Raw genomic sequence first — 21,330 nt, 5'->3', positions numbered from 1 at the left:
TCCACCATCTACAAGGCACAGGTCAGGAGTGTGATGGAATATTCTCCCACTTGCCTAGATGAGTGCAGCTCAAACAACACTCAAGAAGCTTGACACCATCCAGGACAAAGGAGCCCACTTGATTGGCACCCCATCCACAAACATTCACTCCCTCCACCATTGACTCACAGTTGGAGCAAAGTGCACCATCTACAAGAAGCACTGCGGGAACTCACCAAGGCTCCACTGACAGCACCTTCCAAACCTACAACCACTACCATATAGAAGGAGAAGGGCAGCAGATACATGGGGACACCATCATCTGCAAGTTCCCCTCCAAGACACTCAACATCCTGACTTGGAAATATATCACTGTTCCTTCACTGTCGCTGGATGAAAATCCTGGACCTCCCACCCTAACAGCACTGTGGGTGTACCTACACCACATGGCCTACAATGGTCAGGGAGGTAGCTCACCATCACCTTCTCAAAGGCAATTAGGGATGGGCAATAAATACTGGCCTAGCCAGCCATGTCCACATCCCATGAATTAAAGCAAAACAACCTTTCCTCACAAGGCAACCCCTTCATCCCAGGAATCAGTCAAGTGAATCTTCTTGCACTGCTTCCAAAGCAATTATATAATTTCTTAACTAAGGAGATGATATAATGCACTCCTACAAGCACTAAAAAGACCTGGCTATCCATAAATAAATGAGTGCATGCTCTCATAAAATGTGTATTTGAATGCACATTTCGCGGAATTCAATTAAAAAGCAAAGCTGGAGAATTCACAAAAAATTACCAATTCTAATTGAAACTAAGTGCTTCTACTGATGAGCAAGATTTAAGCGTTTTCTAATCTACCATTTTCTACTGAATAAGATCTCTGAAAGGTGTACAAAATGCAGGTTCAGTTTCTCCAACTATTTAAGACGTACATGCACTTCATCGTGTGGCACCGTGCTATTCACAGCAAGAAGGTCTCAGCTTATTCCTGATCTTTACCCATACTGGAAAGCGCACATGCAGACATCTGGTTAAAGACAAAACCGGGGCTCAGCAGCTTCTTAGCAGTTTAAAAGACACAGCCTGCCTGAACCGTAAAGTTGGAGAGGCACCAGAAGCTGTCAGTGAGTGTATTCCTGCAAGGGCATTAAAGTGGGTGTGTGTGGATGGTAGGAGAAAGGAAAATGCATAGAAAATATTAAGCAATGAGCAAGCCATTTTAGGTGCCAATTATGCATGAGGGATTTCTGTTGGGATAGGAATGCAGCTGTCAACAGTCTCATCTGCCCAGTAATCCTTTGCTTAAACTCCTTGGCAGCTAATTCCACCAACTTGTCTCCCTTGCTGGAGCGCTGTCTGTGACGTCACTGGTGACTGGTGTTACCGCCTCTCCCCTCCCCATCCCGCAGCCGCGCGGTGTCGCCACTCTTACCTTCCGGTGCTTCCCTGTCGCTGATGTGCTGCAGGTTGGTTCCGGGGCTGGGCTCGGGTTCCCGGAGCTCCGCCTCCACTCGGTAAGCATCGACCCTCTCCTGCTGCCGCTGCTGCTCCTGGCCCCGGAGCCCGCCGCGGCCCGACAACGTGGGGCTTGCCCCCGGGGACACGCAACAAGACAAGGTGTTTCCCATCACTCCTCGATCGGGGGACGGGAAGCGAGTAAAACGTTAGCCCGTCGCCAGCGGCCTAAGAGTGTTTTTTCCTTCAGGGAGGGAAGGGGAGGGGGAAGGTGGAGGGTGAGGGGAGGGGATGGGGGCTGCCGCTGGACGTCGTTGTCGCCGCCTCTCAGGTGAGGAAGGGAATCGTCGCTTCTTCCCTGTGGTAAATGACAGCCTCTCCGACCGGGATCTGGATGCCGTCGAATCCCCGGCTTACCCCTGCGGCTTTGGCTTCATTTGGCCCCGCGGAATTTCTCCGCCATTTTGCGCCGCGCCTGGCCCCCGGACTCCGGCATGGCAACCGAGCCCGCCCAGCGGAAACCCCGCCCCTGATTGGATGTTGTCAGACCAATCGATCAACAATCTATATCTTCATTGGCTGTCACACTTGTCAATTACTAGTCCTTTACCCTCATTGGCGTGACCAGTTGTCATTCACCCGGCCTCATTGTTGTGAATTAAAGGCGCTTCTGCCCCTTAAAGTCCTCCCACTTTTTTTATCTTGGCAAAATTTCAAAGTGTCATAGACAGCTGTTCATGACACACTGACTCTTGTACAAAAATCCTGGCAGCTTATCCATGATTAAGTGGGGTGGGGATATTTTACAGTCATAAAATATACATTGAGTTAAACTTAAAAGTTTTTATGATTTCCAAGTGAACTTTGTACTTTACTTATACTGAGGCACTGCCATAAACCATGTTTGGGATTCAAATTGTGAACTAATTCCAAGGAAGGATAAAAAGTAGAAATACTAGTTTCTAAGTCCTTCCATACAATGGTTTTTGTTATTGTTTCCAATATAAACTTCAACTTGAAACAGACCATTCAAAAATAAGGTCCAGTGCCTACATATTTCCACCTTTTTAATTTTTCTGTTCATTATCTCTGCCATTTAAAATAAAATTCCCCATCTTCTTTCAAACCCTATGACTCTGAGGAACAATTCCACTGGCACTAGTATCTCATTCCAAGAAACTATTACTCACATGTGAGCAATGTCAGTGGGGCTAGTCAACAGCAGGGCCATCACATTTGAGCTTGATCTTCTCCTCACTTGATGCTCACATTGCTGGATAGCGGTAAGGGTGTGATTTATTTCTCCTTAATCCAGGGACGGTAATATCACCTATAGCAGCCCTTTTATTGCCATGAGTAATATCAAGTTGCCATTTTGAATTGCTGCCATCTGTGTGGTGAAGGTGGTCCCAGCCTGTCTAGCAGCCTCTATGGCTTAACTACTTCAAGATTGCTTTCTTGAAGAACATGTTTACAGTCCAACAAAGCAATTAACATTGCTTGATTGAGCTCCCGGAAATGAAGTTCGACAAAGAACTGACATGACAGTAGGAGAACAATTGGGAAATAGCGATTGCTCCAACGTTTAAATAGTAAAGGATAATGTGCAGTTAAAGATAATGATGTTGGTTTTGTAAAAGCTAAGTTCTGTGAGATAAGAAAGAACCAGCTTAACTTGGCAGAAAACTTAGGAAACAGATAAGTCATGGTGAACCTTCAACGTGGAGATATATGGAGTACATTAAGTAGATATTTTCCTTTTGGGTGTAACACAGAGTTTTGTAGGCAAATGAATTAAAAATAAACAAACTTAAAGGGAAACATAATTGAACTAGAGCTGACAATACTGAAGAAAATAAATCGATTTAAAATTGTCAGAAAGAGATTGGGGAGAGATTTTTAATATAAAAGGTTATTGAACCATGAAATACTTTGCCACAGGAGGAGGTTGAGCCACAATCCATTGCATCTGTAAAGGAAATCTCAAATATTTGAACCTGAGGAAGATAGCAAGTTTAACGGGAGAGAGACAGATGGTGGTGGGATTCAATTTTGATTCCTCCTAAAAAGAGATGGTATAGAGTCATTAGGCTGTATAGCTTTGTTCTATGTAAAGTCCAATATTTCTGTGGTACTGACCAGATATATTTGCTGCACTATTGTGGGTGTCTTATCAATAGGAAAAACTGGAGCAGCTAGATATAGCAAAACCAATGTTCATTAAGATGAACCAGCAAATGTATTCTAGAAGCACTCTCGGCATTATCATATATTCTTTCTCAGATTCAGGACTGGAGATCTGTTTATCTGTTTATAATGACAGGATTCTTGAGTATTATGCAAAATACAAATACAGACTTTATTTAACATAGATAGAAAGAAATTACATTTATAAAGCGCCTTTCATGATCTCAGGCTGTCCCAAAGAGCTTTAGAGCCAACATAGTACTTTTTAACTATTATAATGTGGGAAATGCAACAGCCAATTTGTGCGTAGCAAGATCCCACAAGTTGATAATCTGTTTTAGTGACATTGGTTGCAGGATAACTATCGACCAGGACATGAGAAAGAATTCTGCACCTCCCTCCATCCCCCAATTCTAAAGCAAAATAGTACCATGAGATCTTTTACACCTATCTGAGAGCTCAGACAGGGCTTTGGTTTAACATCCCACCTGAAAGATGGCCCTTCTGACAGTGCAGCACTCCCTCTGTACTGCACTGTACAGGAGTGCCATTCTGGATTTTTGCACTCCAGTTTTGGGACTGGGACTTGAACCCACAACTTTCCAACTCAGAGGCAAGAGTGGTACCCACTGAGCCATGGCTGACATCAGGGTCCACTTTCCCAATCTTGATCTACTGACCCTTGCTAGATGATGGAATCATGCCCCTACAGTTGAACAGCCTACTGATATTCAACAATGCCCATATGTGAAAAATAACAATTTGGACTAAGTACTGTAAGGCTGCCACCAGTATCCTTAGGGCCAAATCCTTTCCTATTACCCAAGTTTACACATGTAGAGGGAGTCACAGGCCATGAGCAGGATCAATAATCAATCTTTCTTTTCCCCCCAGATAGCTTCTGGGTCAGTTGTGGTGTTCCAAATACTACTTGGATGAGATTTGCAAACTCACCATAGATTGGGCCTTAAATCTGGAACCTTCTGATCTAAATGGCTTAGTACCCAGTGGTACTATATAGATTGTAATTTAAAGATATACAGAGTCTCCATAGCATTGCCTTTGACATAGAAAATAGGAGCAGGAGAAGGTCATTCGAGCCTGATGCACCATTCAATATGATCATGGCTGATCCTCTATCTCAACCCTATACTCCCGCACTCTCCCCGTGCCCTTTGATGCCTAGAAATCTATTTCTGTCTTAAATATATTCAGTGACTTGGCCTTCACAGCCTTCTGTGGTAGAGAATTCCACAGGTTCATAACCCTCTGAGTGAAGAGATTTCTCCTCATCTCAGTCCTAAATGGCCTACCCAGTATCCTGAGATTGTGACCCCTTGTTCTACAACCACGTCCCCAGCCAGAGGAAATATCCCTGCATTCAGTCTGTCCAGCCCTGTCAGAATCGTATACGTTTCAATGAGATCCCCTTTCATTCTTCTAGACTCCAGTGAATACAGGCCTAGTCGACCAATCTCTCCTCATAAGACAGTCCTGTCATCCCAGGAATCAGTCTGGTGAACCTTTGCTGCACTCCCTCTATGGCAAGTATATCCTTTCTTAGATAAGGAGACCAAAACTCTCTCAATACTCCAGGTGTGGTCTCACCAAGGCCTTGTACAGCTGCAGTAAGTCATCCTTGCTCCTGTATGCAAGTCCTCTTGCAATGAAGACAAACATACCATTTGCCTTCTTGACTGCTTGCTGCACCTTCATGCTTGCTTTCAGTGACTGGTGTACAAGGACACCCAGGTCACTTTGTTCATCAACATTTCCCAATCCATCACTATTTAAATAATACTTTGCCATTCTGTTTTTCCTACTGAAGTGGATAATTTCACTCTTATCCATGTTATACTGCATCTGCCATGTATTTGCTCACTCACTCAATCTGTTTAAATCGCCTTGAAGCCTCTTAACATCCTCCTCACCACTCACTTTCCCACCTAGTTTTGTGTAGTCAGCAAGCTTGGAAGTATTACATTTGGTTCCCTCATCCAAATCATTGATGTATACTTTGAATAGCTGGGGCCCAAGCACTGATCCCTGCGGTACCCCACTAGTCACCACTTGCCACTCTGAAAAGACCCATTTATTCCTACTCTCTGTTTCTTGTCTGTTAATCAATTCTCAATCCATGCCAATACATCACCTCCAATCCCTTATGCTTTAATTTTTCGCACTAACCTCTTACGTGTGACTTTATCAAAAACTTTCCAAAAATCCAAATACACCACATCCACTTGTTCTCCCTTATCGATTCTCCTAGTTACATCCTCAAAAAACTCATGAAAAATCATGCGAGACATGATTTCCCTTTCATGAATCCATGTTGACTTCGTCTAATCCCGTTGATATTTTCTAAGTGTCCTGTTATCAGATCCTTCATAATAGACTCTAGCATTTTCCCTACTATTGATGTTAGGCTAACCGGTCTGTAATTCCCTGTTTCCCACTCCCCCTTTTTTAAAAGTGACAGGGCAGGGATTGAAAAGCTGACCCATCAAGCTTGCCCAGCACCCATGAGGGCTGGAGCATCAAGACTGGACTCCTGGGCCTCTCTGCCCACAGCTGTGTGAAGAAAAAAAAGAGAGAAAAACAAAGGCCAAAAAGGGAATAAAATGCTTTTGAAAATCCCCCAACTCACTGCTCAGGCAATCAAAACCAGTCCAAGAGATCATATGGGCTATTTGTTACATATAGAGCCACTTAGCTTCTAATGCTGGCAACTCAGCTCCCTTCTGAAGGCATACAGAGTCAGCACCCACCACACACACCAGCCACCAACAATTGTTTGGTAGTGCTAACAATCATGAGCTGATTAATTCCTTTGACTAAACTGAACCTTTGCATTACCCTCTGTTCACTAACCTGGTTAAAGGCCTTTGTGTATCAGGTTGTCGCCTGTCAGATTTTCAGTCTGATTTTTGAGGATGCTTCATTTCATTTGTGCATTTAGCTCAATTTTTAGTTAGGTTTTCTGGGGTCATACTTCACTTTACCTAAGGAGCAGGGCAGTGGCAGCAGTAACTCGCATCCGCCTCAGTCATGACACAGCAGTGGTACAACAGGTTGTGGGTTCAAGTCCCACTCCAGAGACCTGAGCATAAAATATAGGAGAAGCCATTTTTCATCAACTCATATTTATATAGCACCTTTAAAGTAACAAAATACCCCAAGGCGTTTCATAGAAGCATCGCAAGACAAAGTACTACGCCAAGCCACATGGGCATATATTAGGTCTTGTGCAATTTTTCAGATGAAATGTTTAAACTGAGGCCTCATCTGCCCTCGCTGATGTAAACGATCCCATGGCACTATTTTGAAGAAGAGCAGGGGAGTTCTCCCCAGGGTCCTGGCCAATATTTATCCGTTAATCAGCATCACAAAAACAGATGATCAGGTCATTATCACATTGCTGTTTCTTAGACCTTGCTGTGCACAAAGTGGCTGCTGCATTTCCTACATTATATCAACAACAACTTGAGTTTATAAAGCACCTTTAAAGTAGTAAAAGGACCCAAGGCACTTCACGGGAGCATTATCAATCAAAATTTGACACTGAGCCACATGAGACAATATTAGGACAACTGACTAAAAGTTTGTCCAAAGCATTAGCTTTGAAGGAGTATCCTGAAAGAAAAAGGCGGAAAAGTAGAGAGATTTAGGGAGGGAATTCGAGAGCTTAGGGCCCAGGCACCTGAGGCATGGGCGCCAGTGGTGTAATGATTAAAATCAGGGATGCGCAAGAGGCCAGAATTAGAGGAGCACAGAGATTTCAGAGGATTGCGGGGCCTAGAGGAGGTTATAAAGGGATTTGAAATTCAAGATAATGCAGGAATGAGCTAATGTAAGTCTGCAGGCACAGTGATGATGGGGTGAATAGGACTTGATGCAAGTAAGGAAGCAGAGTTTTGAATGAGTTCAAGTTTACAGAGGGTGGTATGGGAGGCCAGCCACAAAAGCATTGGAATAGTCAGGTCTAGCATAACAAAGGCATGGTAACATTTCAAAAAAAGTCATAAAAAGCACCAGATCAGACCTATTTGAAAATGTTTTAGTGGAATGGAGGACAGAAGCATGCACTGAATTTAGCCTACTAGAGTAGGGGAGAAATAATTAACCCAAAATTTAATTGGAACCAAGAATTTAAAGTAAAGACCACAGAATATAAACTGTGTAGGAGATATGAAGAGGGAGACTTATCAATGTGAATTAACAGCCAGACAAAGTCTCACTGCAGCAGGCTGGTTGGGTTTGTGAAGCTGAAGGGAGTTTCCCCATCAGTAAGTGAGGAAGCGGGCAGGCTGCCAAATTCCTTAAGATAAAAGCAAAAAATTGCAGATGCTGGAAATCCAAAACAAAAATAAAAATACCTGGAAAAACTCAGCAGGTCTGGCAGCATCTGTGAAGAGGAATGCAGTTAACATTTCGAGTCCATTTATATTGCACCTCTTTTCTATTTTTACTTAGTTCTGTTGAAGGGTCATACGGACTTGAAATGTTAACTGTGTTCATCTGGCAAATCCCTTCCCTCCCACTGCAACCTCTTTCCTCTGCAGCTGCCCGGCCCTCCTCTTTCCCCACCCCATTCTGACTCCAGAGCCACATCAAATCCCAAGTGCCTGATAATGGAACAAGTATAGAGACAAAAGATGGGTCTAGAGGAGGTGTAAATAGTTACAGCAGAATAGCAGAGAGGGAGGGATGCATGGAAAACTTGGCAAGGTGGAGAGTGTTGTTGCTGAGATGTGGTTAAAAATTTCCAGCATCCACATTATTTTGCTGTGGCTTTTGTGTAATGGGCTTGCCAGCAAAGTTAAAGCCCATGGAACAAATGTTGCTGTGGCAGCATGGAGTTGGGTGAGTGACAAGAAACAGAGTGGTGGTGATTGGCTGAAACAAAAAAGAAAAGGCTGCAAAAACTCAGCAGGTCTGGCAGCATCTGAAGCAGAGTCATATGGACTCGAAATGCTAACTCTGTTTCTCTTTCCACAGGTGCTCCCAGACCTGCTGAGCCTTTTTTAACATATTCTGTTTTTGTTTCAGATTTCCAACATCCACAGTATTTTGCTTTTATTATAGTGATGAGTGGCTGTTTTGCAGACTGGAGGAAGGTATATAGTTGCGTGCCCCATCTGTTGGTACTAAGATCATTGCTTTTCTTAATTTATATGAATAACCCAGACTTGGGTGTACAAAGCACAATTTCATCATTTAAAGGTGACAAAAGCCTCGGAAGTGTTGTAAACTCTGAGGAGGATACTGATAGACTGCAAGAGGACACAGACAGGCTGGTGGAATGGGCAGAGGTGACAGATGAAATTTAATGCAGAGATGTGTGAAGTGCTGCATTTTGGTAGGAAGAATGAGTAGTGGCAGTACAAATCCAAAGGCTACAATTCTACAGTGGATGCAGAAACACAGGGACCTGAGGGTAAATGTGTACAAATTGCTGAAGGTTTCGGGACAGGTTGCAAAAATGGTTAATAAAGTATACAGAATCCTGGGCTTTATAAACAGCGGCATAGACTACCAAAGTGAGCAAGTTATGATAGTGTGTTGAATTGAGAGTCCCACACTGTAGGAAAGTTTCACAGAATGAAGGCAGAAGAAGCTGAGGTTGCTCTCCTTCAGAAAGAGGATGAGAGGAGATTTGATAGAGGTGTTCAATGTCATGAAGAGTCTAGACAGAGCAGATGGAGAGAACCTGTTCCAATTGGTATAAGGGTCAAGTATCAGAGGACACCAGTTGGAGGTGATTGGCAAAAGAACCAATGGCAGCTTGAGGAAATACTATTTTTTTTGCGGTGAATGGCTAGGATCTAGAATGCCCTGCCTGGGATTGTGGAGGAAGCTGATCCAATTGTGGCTAATAAGCACCTGAAGAAAAGGGGCCATGAGGTAAGGGTGAGGGAGTGGGACTAGCTGAGTTGATCTTGCAGAGAGCTGGCATGGACGTGAAGGACCAGATGTCCTTCTTTCCCTAACTATTCAATGGTTCTGTGATAAATGCAAGTTGTTGTCTGGCAGCATTTCTGAAGAGAGAGAAACAGAATCACTGAGTCAGAGTCACTAACCTTTCAGTTCTAACTCGGTCATCAACCTGTTTCTCTCTCCACAGATGCTGCCAGATGTTGCTGAAGAGTCTTTTTGGCGCTTTCTCCTTTTATTTCAAATTATTACTTTACTTTCTGGTTTAATTTGGATTTGTGATGACCCAAAGCTCTGTGACACCAGTTAAGTACTACCCTGAATCACTGGCGTGCTGCACTGTCGGATGTGTCGTTCCTTTGGATGAGACATTAAACTAAGGTCCTGTCTCCCCTCTAAGGTGGCATAAAAGATTCCACGGCATTATTTAGAAGAGGAGCAGGGGAGTTCTCCTCCATCAATAAAACAGGCAAGGTGGTCACGACCACATTATTGTGTGTAGTGGCTTGCTGTATGCAAATTAGCTGTTGCATTTCCTAAATTACAATAACGACTGCACTTCAAAAGTATTCCAGTGTAGCTGTGAAACGCTTCAAGATGTCCTGAAGTTGTGAAGGATGCTGTATAAACGTCTTTCTTTCTTAGTTTTACAGCGTGTGTGAAAGTCCAGGCAGGAACATAATGGCTTTACTGCCGTATGATGGTGCCATGATACCAGGACTCCGGAAATTCCATGAAGCATCAGCAACTTTTCACTATGCCAAGAGAGATATAGTGATCAGACAGAACTGGAATCAGCTTGGGGTAGCAGCGGTTGTGTGGGATGCAGTAAGTATCAGTCATTTCATATTAATGCGTGCCTGAGACCTCTGTCAAGGAAGCCTTGTTTTAGTATCTTCATTGACAGATTATCATCAGATGTGAAACTGATATACAGATTGTCCTTTATCCAAAATCCATGGGGTCAATTGCGTTTTGATATTTGGATATTTTCGGTTTTCAGATGTGATACCCTACTGTATTGGGTATCGTTAGGATGAATAAGGCATGTCTTGTGGAAACCTAGCTTGTAGTGAGGAGTTAGAGAAAAAGTTTGGTGCCCCTCAGTGGTACGTTTAACAGTTTGTGAAGCAAGGGGAAGCAGCCTCTGGCAGACCGGACTTGGCACTCATACCTGTACTTCCAAAGACTCGCTGATTCCATTTGGATCAGATATCATTATTTGCCCAAGGGGCAGCATTTTCTTGTTTGAATATAGTTTTCATGATAGGGTTTGGGTCAGAAGCAAAAACTCTCACAACAGCTGGGCACAAGGTAAGGCAAACAAGTAGACTTCCCGTGCTAAAGGTCGTGTGCATTCAGTGAGGTTCATGTTGGCTCGGGTCATGTCAGCTCGGGTCTAAGACTTCCCAAACTAAAGGTTGATGAGGTTTTAAAAAAAGGTAGTTTTTGGATGTTTTTGGATTTATGGATAAAGGATACTCGACCTGTACAAAAAGGAAGACCTGCATTTATGTAGCACCTGTTCTTCTAATAGAGGAAAAACAGTACAATCTTTTGCATCCACTTGAGGGGGCTGACGGGGTCTCAATTTAACGTCTCATTTGAAAAATGTCACCTCCAATGGTGCATTTTGTGCCTCAAGTGCCTAAATATGACTTGAACCTACAACCCACAATCTGGACACCATTATGCAAAACACGAGTGTGAACTCGTGTTGTATCAAAATACTGTGTCGCATCCAGGTTAGGTTTTGGTCCTTACAGTTGTTGCGTTACTTCACTCGCTTTGGTTTTTTTGGGACATCTTGAGGTGATGAAAGTATGCTATCTATGCAAGTCTTTTTCTTCCTTTATTTCATGGGTGGAGAGTAGCTGAGGCTAAGCGTAACAGTAGAAATAAATATGGCAAGAGGGTATCAGAGCAGAGGTGAAAACCATAAAGCAGATTTGAAATTGAGGCTCAACACAAAATAGTGAAGAACCTGAATGAATACATCATCCAAGTATTCATGAGGGAAGACATGAGAAACCTGCCCTCTCCTAACTAGAAGACACGACGGGCTGAATAGCCTCCAACTGTGCCATAATCATGCTATGATTCTATGAATCAGTGGCTTTGTCATCAGCAAGATGGAAGTTCTGACAGGCTAACTGGCCTCAAAACATGGTCAGTAATCCCAGAGTGCTGAGAGAGACAAGGTGGGGGGGGGGGGGGGGGGGGGGGGGGTGGAGATTTGTGAAACACTGACAATCCTTATGTGGGAGTCAGTGAACTTTGGAGAGGTACTAGAAGATTGAAAGCAAGAGAATGTGGTAGTTGCATGCAAAAAACAAGGGCCAAAACAGACACAGCCAAGTATTAATTTCATTAGTCATATATTGAGGAAAGGATGAATCTGAAGCCATTCTTTTCCTTAAGTCAGGTTTATATTGGAGATTACAGAGTAATGGCACATATTCCTCTTGTTCCTCCAATACCCAGTGTGAACTAGGTTTTGAACTCTTGCAATGATCTTTCCCCAATTGGGGACAGCTGCTCCCAATCACCAACTTAAAGCATACACTCTATTGTAGCATGATTCCAATGTTAATACCAACTACAGACCTTATTAGTCTTTCGTAGCTTGCAAAGTAATGGAATCACATATTAGGAGTCAGCTTGAAGATCATGTGTACAACATTAATCTAGTTAACAGCAGTCAATATGGATCTAGAATGGGAAGATGCCGTCTGATCTACCTCCTCAATTCCTTCAAGACAGTGACCGCTCAAGTGGAATGTGGCAGGAGGCCTTAATACGGTGTAACCTTGACTTTCGAAAGGCTTTCAATAAAGTTCCACATGAAAGGCTATTAATTAATGTCAACGCTGTATAATTCCAGGGAAATCCTGGGAATGCATAAGAAGCTCTCCAATGGCTGGGAAAGCAACAAGTTCTCAGTAGAGGAGTTATGTTGGCATGGGTGGAGTGGGAAATGCTCGGTGGGGTGCCTCAGGGCTTGGTCCTGGCACCACAGGGTTTCTGATTGAAATAGATGACCTGGATTCAGGAACTCAGTGTACAGTGGTCAAATTTTCAGAAGATACCAAACTAGGAATGTCAGTGGACTGGGAAGAGGCAACTCAGAAATTAAAGAAGTGTTCAAAAAATTTGCTAAATAGGCAGAATAATGGCAGCTAAAATTTAATGCCAAAAAGTCTCAAAGTGCGATGCGGAGGAATGATGTACACCTGTTCCATGTATGGTGTTGAAAAAGCTAAGGATAACAACTGAAAAAAAATTGAGGAGCCTTAACAGATTGAACACAAAACATGTCCAACTGAATTAGTTGCAACAATTGTCAAAGGACAAATACAAAAGCAAAATACTGCAAATGCTGGAAGTCCGAAATAAAAACAGAAAATGCTGGAAATACTCAGCAGATCAGGGAGCATCTGCTCTCCAGAGATGCTAGCTGACCTGCTGAGTATTTCCAGCATTTTCTGTTTTTAATTGACAAAGAATGTGACTACATCACCAAACTGTAGGACATAAGTTTGACGAAGTAATCTTTTGGAAAGGAAAATTGCAAGACTGTGTATGACCTGACCACATAATAGGCAGATGAGGCTAAGAGAAGCTTTTCCTTCTGTGTTTCAGGCCATTGTACTTTGCACATATCTTGAACTGGGAACAATCCAGCTACGAGACCGTACTGTGATAGAGCTGGGAGCAGGTACAGGATTAGTCGGAATAGTTGCAGCACTCCTAGGTAGGTGATGGGTTACCGATGTTCATTACACCCTGCGTTACTGAAGCCATTTGGCACTCTCGCATTATTGCAAGAAGATGCGGGTGAAAGGACAGGATGTACACTCGGTTCTACTCCTATTGATTTAACCTCAGTCATTTTGGTGTGGGGAGGAATTGAGCAAAGGTGTAAGGAGTCTGTGGGGTGGGTGTTGGAGTATCAAAAGATCATGGACCCTAAGCTGTCTCAATTATACCTCTGCTTGAGAGAGAAGCTCTGGCCCCTTTAAGTTGACTGCGCAGACTATGGGAATTGGCCAAGGGAATGAAATTAAACTACTACTAAGCAAATATCATAGGTTTCCATGCACAGGCTGACTGCCTATTAGGCGATACTAAGGTAGAATGTATATTTCTGTAGTGGCTTTGATGATCTCAGGACCTTCTAAATTGCTTTCCAGCCAATGAAGTACGTTTTGAAGTGCAGGCACTGCTGTAATGTAAGAAATGCAGCAAATAAATTGCACACAGCAAGCTCCCACAAACAGCAATAATATAATGACCAGGTAATCTGTTTTAGTGATATTGGTTCTGGGATAAGTGTTGGCCCAGGACGCCAAGAAGTGATGACACCTCTGGCAGTGCAGTACTCACTCAGTACTGTGCTCAGGTGTCAACTTCTTTGACAGTATCGTCAGTCACCTTCCCTAACGATCTCCTGACTTGCTCAGTTTCATTTCCCCTTATCACTTTCCCACCTCCGTCCACCCCTCCTGTCGCAAAGAGTCACTTTGGAGCAGTTTGTTATATTAAAGGCGTTTTATAGCTGCAAGCTGATGGGTTGGTAGTACTTGCTTGTGGAAGAAAAAAGGGTTTAATCCCTCATCCATCACTTGAAAATAAACATATATATATTTTAACGCAATTTTGTTTCCTTGTTTCTCTTAAAATAGGTGCTGATGTAACAGTCACTGACAGGGAAGTGGCGTTACAGTTCCTGGAGTCTAACCTCCGAGAAAACATCCCCCCTGACCTGCGGACCAGGGCACGGGCCAGGGAGCTGAGTTGGGGGGTGAACCTGCACCAGTATGACGCAGGCAGCTATGATGTGGTCCTAGGGGCAGATGTGGTTTACCTGGAGGAGACCTTCCCGGCCCTGCTGGAGACTTTGGAATATCTCAGCTCCGAGCAGACTATGATCCTGCTGTCCTGCCGCATCCGCTATGAGCGAGACCAGAACTTCCTGAAGATGCTTGGGAGTCGCTTCACGGTGGAAAAAGTCTATTACGATACTGAGAAAGATGTTCATGTTTACAAGGCACAGAAAAGAATGGTGAAGGAAGATCTTTAACCAGAATGTAACTAATATTAGATTTACTTAGGAAGAGGAGGAGGAGGAGGCCATTCTCAGTTTTGAAATTTCAATTGACCACCAACCTCAACCGTTTTTGAAGGAAAGAGTTCCATACTTTCATTGCCTTTTTGTGTGAAGAAGTGTTTTTTGACATCATCCCTCAATGGCCTGTCTCTAATTTTAGGGTTATGGCCTCTTGTTCTGAACTTGCTTACCAATATGTTCTCTCTATCTACCCTATCAAATCCTTTTTAATCAGCCCAACTATGTCATCTTCTTTGCTTAAGGGAATACTAGCCACGTCTTTGCAACCTGCCCTCATAATTTAATCCACTTACTTCTGGTAAATCTGTGCTGTACCGCCTCCAAGGCCTGTCTATTCTTTCTGAGGTGCAGTTCCTAGAAGTGAACACAGTACTCCAGAGGCAGTCTAACCAGAGCTCTCCACAGCTGTAAAATAATTTCCACCCTTTTGTATTCCAGCCCTCTTGAGATAATTGCCAACATTCCATTAGCTTTTTGCAGTTTTTTTGTATCTATCCACTAGCTTTTAGTGGTTTTTGTACTTGGACTCCTAAATCTCTCTGCCCCACCCTAGTTCCCGCTATTTAGAAAAAAATCTGCTCTATCTTTCTTAGGTCCAAACTGGATGACACCACACTTCTGAGATCTAGTCTCAACATTTGCGTCCAAGGAGGTCCACTGGAGCAAGCCTAATAAAGAAATAATTATGTTTAACATGATGTTTTACCTGTGTGAATCTATTTTTTTTAAACTATCTTTATTTCTTCTGCGTGATGCATCAGCTCAGCAGTTAACCCTCTCACCTCTGAGTCAGAAGGTGTGGCTTATCAAGTCCCAAGATGTTTTACTCTATTAAAAGCACTATGCAAGACCGAGTTGTTGTTGTAGTATGTGGGCTGACGTACGAAGGACACCGACTTGTGAGATAGAAGGGGATGGTCGACACCGATGGAACTGTATTCCAGCAAGACATGGCAGCTTCAGGAGAGAGGAGGGCAGAAAACTGGAGCAAAAGAAATCAAAATTGAAGAGCAAATTCCTACTTAACTTGTCACTGTGGGGTTGGAGGGTAGGGAACCACAAAGTTATGCATAAAGGAGCTGGTGCATTGCACTTTATGCCTTGTTGCCTCATTCATTTTCATTTGTGAGATGTCTGAGCAATTTGTGCAGAATTCTGTGACCGACAGTTTAAATAACAGAACACATGAAGGGTGACGGTCACAAAGAGCCTCCACCATCCATTCTCTGTGCTGCAGGGCCAGTGCAAACACCCCTAAATCCCACAACAATAAAGGCAGGGACAAAGTATTCACCCATGTATTTCTTTTCTAAGCACTGCACAACACTCATAATTAAGACTTGTATTAAGTAAGAAACCTGACCACTTAACTGTTAATTATCTAGCTTCAATTTCACATTCACTCTATTAGATTTTCATGGCATTGTGTGTGTGTGTGGTTTGACATAATTGATTGTTTCATAAGAACAAAATATTAGCTAGAGAACACTAATAGCATAACACTTTGTTTTTTAAACTTTTCAATATTCCACACAGCGATATACTTGTACCGTACCCTCTGTTTAAATAATTAGATGACACAGCTGCACACTTTAGCCTGTTTGTTTGAACAATCGTTGCTTTCTTAGTAAAAGGTAATTGTAACCATTTGAAGTACAAATTAATAAAGTACAAATCTTTACTGTAACTCTCCCTTCATGTGCAATATTTAACCTTTCTCTCATCCTTGTTCACACTTCTTGTCTCTCTGCTCCTCTGCCTCCTATTAGAGTTTCTCAATCTCCTTGAAAAAGAAAGACTTGCAATTATATCACACTTTTCATGATCACCAATTAAGTATTTTTGGAGTATAGTCACTGTTGTAATTTAGGAAACAGGGCAGCCAATTTGTGCACAGCAAGCTCTCACAAACTGCAAAGTGATCATTGTTACAATCCCCGTAGAGAATGGTAACTTTTAAAAAGAGATACAAATCTCCCAGTGACCGAAAGAATCACATGACAAAATTTCATGTTTTTAAACTTTTACTGTAACAAATGAACTAAAATCAACTGAGACTAAACATTACATAATAAGCAACTAATGTACCAAAGCAACGAAAAGGTACTTCTCCAATAACGAATTAATGCAACTGAAAATACTTTACCATCCATTTGTACATTATACCATGCTCCCAGTAGATACGTAGCTTGAAGGTCAAGCCCCACATTCCTAATGATTCTCAGCAGACTCCCTTCTCCCTGCCATTCCAGGGCAAATCTGGTGTCCTTTGAAAGTCTTTTCACTCAGTGTCCTGAGTATCCCTGAACCGACTTCCAGTAGCAAAGCCCTTTTCAGCGTCTCCTTAGTCTTAAATCTCCACCAGTCCAATCCCTTCAAACAGAAAATCGCTGTCCTTGGCATCCTGCTTGGGGGATAACCCAAAACAGTCTTACTTTCTGCTTCTCACAGCAGCAGCAGATTCTAACTCCCTCTCCAGGTCCCTGAGTCTGATTGCATCAGTGTCCAGAAGACCTGCTCTTCTTTTGTGTTAAGGTGTGAAAACTGGCACTTGATTTTTCTATAGGCTTTGGCCTGGGCCTCTTTTCCCAACAACAAAACAGCATAGGAATAGGCCTGCCTCAGGGCAGAGTTTAGTTTGATTTCACTAATGCCCTTATTTCATTCTATTTCACCTTAATTTAAAACAAATATTTTTTTTAAATGACTGCCTTAGAAAGCCTCACATTCACAAAACAATGACCAGATAATCAGTTTTTGTGATGTTAATTGAGGGATAAATATTGCCTAGGACACCGGGAATAACTCCCCACTCTTCAAAATGCCGTGGGATCTTTTACCTTCACCTATGCCAGCAGATGGAGCCTCTGTTTAATGTCACATTCAAAAGATTGCAGTTGTGACAGTGCAGCACTCCCTCAGTGCTGCACTGGAATGTCAGGCTTGACTTTTGTGCTCAAGGCCTGGAGTGGGACTTAAGCCTTGTGACTCAGAAGCAAATGGGCTACTCACTGAGTCACAGCCGACACTGAAGTAAAATAAAAGCTAAGTATATGAAAACAGATACTTGTGAAAAATGTTCTAAAGTTTATTCTTTCATTGTTTTCATTAAAATTGATATGAAAAACAAACTAATGGATAGTCACTGTTGTAGCCTAAGGAAAGGCACATTTTGAATTGTGTACAATTTCCTGAATACTTGTGCATTCAGAGAGATTGTTCCACAGTGCAAAAATTCTGGTAAGCTGGGAATTTAGGTGGCAGTAAAATAAAAGCAAAATACTGCAAATGCTGGAAGTCTGAAATAAAAACAGAAAATGCTGGAAAAACTCAGCATGCTTGGAGAGAGAAATAGAGTTAATGTTTTGAGTCCGTATGACTTCTTCAGAGCTGAAAAGAGGTAGAAATGTGTTGGGCTTTATACTGTTGAAGAGAGGGGGTGGAGCAGCACCTCATCTTCCAATGAGGCACTTTACAGCCTTCTGGAATTAACATTGAGTTCAACAATTTCAGACCATGGATCTTGTCCTCTATTTTGATTTATTTTTTTCCCAAACCCCTCCCCGCACAGAGCCAGTCTGTAACTTGTTCTTATGTTTTGCTTTCAGAAAGCGCTGACCCTTGTTCTGCTATGAACACATTCTGCTATTGGACCTTTATGCCACTATTAGTACCTGCCTTAGTCTTTAACACTATCATTACCATGCCCTTTGTCTTTTATCTAAGACATCTTTGTCAAATCTCTCTTGAGCTCCCACCTATCCCTGATTTATTTTGCTCCACTTGCTCCATCCCCTGTCTTCAATAGTATAAAACCCATCACATTTCTACCTTTCCAGCCCTGGTGAACAGTCTTACAGATGCAAAACGCTAACTCTGTTTCTCTCTCCACAGATGCTGCCAGACCTGCTGACTTTTTCCAGCATTTTGTTTTAATTTAGATGGCAGCCTTGATTCAGTGGGTAGTACTCTCACTTTAGGGTTAGAAGATTGTGGAATAAAGAAACAAGCTAGAGTTCGGAACACTAGCTATATACTGATGCTCCAGGCAATACTGAGGGATTCATGCATTGCTGGAGGTGTCATCTTTTGGTTGAGACATTAAACAAAGGCCTTATCTGCCCCCTGAAGTGAATGTGAAAGACCCCTTGGGTCTATTTGATGAAGAGCAGTGGAGTTCTGCCCAGTGCTCTGCCCAATATTTATTCCTCAGCCAAAGTCACTATGAACAGATTAGCTGGTCAGTTATCACATTGTTGTTTGTGGGTATTTGCTGTACACAAATTGGCTGCTGCATTTCCTCCATTCCAACAGTGACCAAATGTCCAAAAAAGGGCTAAATTGGCTGTGAAGCACTTTGGGATGTCCTGAAGTTGTGAAAGACGCTACAGAAATGCAAGACTTTCTTTGGGGAGAAGAGCAAGGAGAAAAGAATGCCACAACATCAAAGCTGCTAATCAGCAGAAAATTCAATTGATCTCTAGTGTACTTAAGCCTCTCACTTTTATGAACCCATCACAGATGAAATAATTGAGACAGAGCTGGGAGTCCACTGACCTGCCAGAACAAATCAGTCAAATAATTTACCACAATAAGAATAATTGTGAAGCAGTGTCCATGGTTGAATGCACAGACCCCATAAATAAGAAGTGATGGCTTGCATATGTTGAGGGATTCTGCAACAGCACTTCAACTATTTATGTTGCCGTTTAATCTGGTTATCCTAAATTCACTACTTAACATTGTTTCAAAGCAGTAGCAATTTAACTCAAAAGCAAACTACTGTGAATGCTGGAAATCTGAAATCAAAACAATGCTGGAAATACTCAGGAGTTCTTTAGCAGAAAGAAACAGACTGATGACCAAGTTAGAACTGAAAGGTCAGTGACTTAAAACATTCTGTTTTTCTCTCTTCAAAGATGCTGCCAGACAACAACTTGTATTTATCACAGAATCTTTGAATGGTTAGGGAAAGAAGGACAACATCTGGTCCTTCACGTCCATACCAGCTCTCTGCAAGATCAACTCAGCTAGTGCCACTCCCTCACCCTTTCCTCATGGCCCCTTTTCTTCAGATGCTTACCTATTCCCTTTTGAAAGCCACAATTGGATCAGCTTCCTCCACAATCCCAGGCAGAGCATTCCAGGTCCTAACCATTCATTGCATAAAAAGTATTTCCTCAAGTTGCCATTGGTCCTTTTGCCAATCATCTCCAACTGGTGTCCTGTGATTCTTGATCCTTACACCATTGGGAACCGTTTCTCTCCATCTGCTCTGTTTAGACTCTTCATGACATTGAACACCTCTATCAAATCTCCTCTCACCCGCTTTCTGAAGGAGAGCAACCTCAGCTTCTTCTGCTCTCATTCTGTGAAACTTTCCTACAGTGTGGGGCTCACAATTCCATACAATATTCCAGTTGAGGCCAAACCAGTGTTTTATGCAGGTTTATCATAAATTCCTCACTTTTGTAGTCTATGTCCCTGTTTATAAAGCCCAGGATTCTATATACTTTATTAACCACTTTTGCAATTTGTCCTGAAACATTCAGCAATTTGTGCACAAATACCCTCTGGTCTCTCTGTTTCTGCATCCACCTTAGAATTGTAGCCTTTGGATTTGTACTGTCTCTAATCATTCTTCCTACCAAAATGTATCACTTCACACATCTCTGCATTAAATTTCATCTGCCACATGTCCACCTATTCCACCAGCCTTCGCTATGCCCTCTTGAGGTCAATCACTATTCTCCTCACACTTTACAACACTTCCAAGGTTTGTGTCAGCTTCAAATGTAAAGATGGTGCCTTGCACACCCAAGTGTAGGCTATTTGTATAGATTAAGAAAAGCAATGATCTTAGTATCGACTCTTGGAGCAGCCCACTATATACCTTCCTTTAGTTGGAAAAACAATCATCCACCACTACTTTGTTTCCTGCCACTCAGCCAACTTTGTATCCATGTTGCCACTGCCACATTTATTCCATGGGCTTTAACTTTACTGACAAGCCTATTAGTTAACACCTTATCAAATGCTTTTTGGGAGTCCACATAAACTACATCATGTTCATTACCCTCGTCAACCCTCTCTGTTACCTCATCAAAAATGTCAACCATATTAGTTCCTCTTCCTCCATGTGTAGATCCTATTTTGGCCCCACTCCTCCCCTTAAATCCCTTTTACTATTTCTATGCCTATGGAAGACTTCTGGGTTCACTTTTATGTTAGTTACAATCTCTCCTCAAACTCTCTCTTTGCCCCTTTTGTTTCCTTTTTCATTTTCCCTCTGAACTTTCTATACTCAGCCTTCTTCTCAATTTTATAGTCATCCTGACACCTGTCATATGACCCTTTTTCTGCGTCATTTTACTCTGTACCTCTTTTGACATCCAGGGAGCTCGTGCTTTGCTTGGCCTATCTTCCCCCTTGTGGAAATGTACTTCGACTATACTTGATTCATCTCCTCTTTAAGGACAGCCAACTGTTCTGTTACAGCTTTGTCTATCGATCTTTGATGCCAATTTACATGGGACAGATCTGTTCCCATCCCACTGAATTTGGCCCTCCTCCAATTAAATACTTTTATTCTGCATTGCTCCTCGTCCTTTTCCATTGCTAACTTAAATCTTATG

General features: G+C 42.5%; 2 protein-coding genes across 7 annotated transcripts in view; one reads left to right on the top strand and one right to left on the bottom strand.

The window, feature by feature from the left end:
- ccnyl1 (cyclin Y-like 1) overlaps positions 1–1,941 on the bottom strand; it is an 81,234-nt gene extending 79,293 nt beyond the window's left edge. For all 3 annotated transcript variants that reach the window (XM_041200607.1, XM_041200606.1, XM_041200608.1), the window contains exon 1: positions 1,421–1,941. In XM_041200607.1, the coding sequence (XP_041056541.1) occupies positions 1,421–1,616 (196 nt within the window). In that variant the 5' untranslated portion in view covers positions 1,617–1,941. The remainder of the gene's footprint in view (positions 1–1,420) is intronic.
- mettl21a (methyltransferase like 21A) lies at positions 1,430–15,393 on the top strand. 4 transcript variants are annotated; one of them, XM_041200615.1, is made up of 4 exons: positions 1,430–1,502; positions 10,210–10,392; positions 13,207–13,318; positions 14,250–15,393. In XM_041200615.1, exons 2-4 carry the CDS (start codon positions 10,246–10,248, stop codon positions 14,645–14,647), a joined length of 657 nt encoding a protein of 218 aa, XP_041056549.1. In that variant the 5' UTR covers positions 1,430–1,502; positions 10,210–10,245; the 3' UTR covers positions 14,648–15,393. The 4 variants fall into 4 exon arrangements, with proteins under 4 accessions (XP_041056549.1, XP_041056550.1, XP_041056551.1 ...); XM_041200616.1 differs by having other exon boundaries at positions 1,471–1,605; XM_041200617.1 differs by lacking the exon at positions 1,430–1,502 and adding an exon at positions 2,663–2,726.
- The last annotated feature ends 5,937 nt before the right edge of the window (positions 15,394–21,330 follow it).

The sequence above is a fragment of the Carcharodon carcharias genome, chromosome 12 (genome assembly GCF_017639515.1).
Source record: "Carcharodon carcharias isolate sCarCar2 chromosome 12, sCarCar2.pri, whole genome shotgun sequence".
Classification (NCBI taxonomy): Eukaryota; Metazoa; Chordata; class Chondrichthyes; order Lamniformes; family Lamnidae; genus Carcharodon; species Carcharodon carcharias.
Note: the sequence above shows the minus strand (reverse complement) of the source record. Positions and strands in the feature narration are given on the sequence as shown.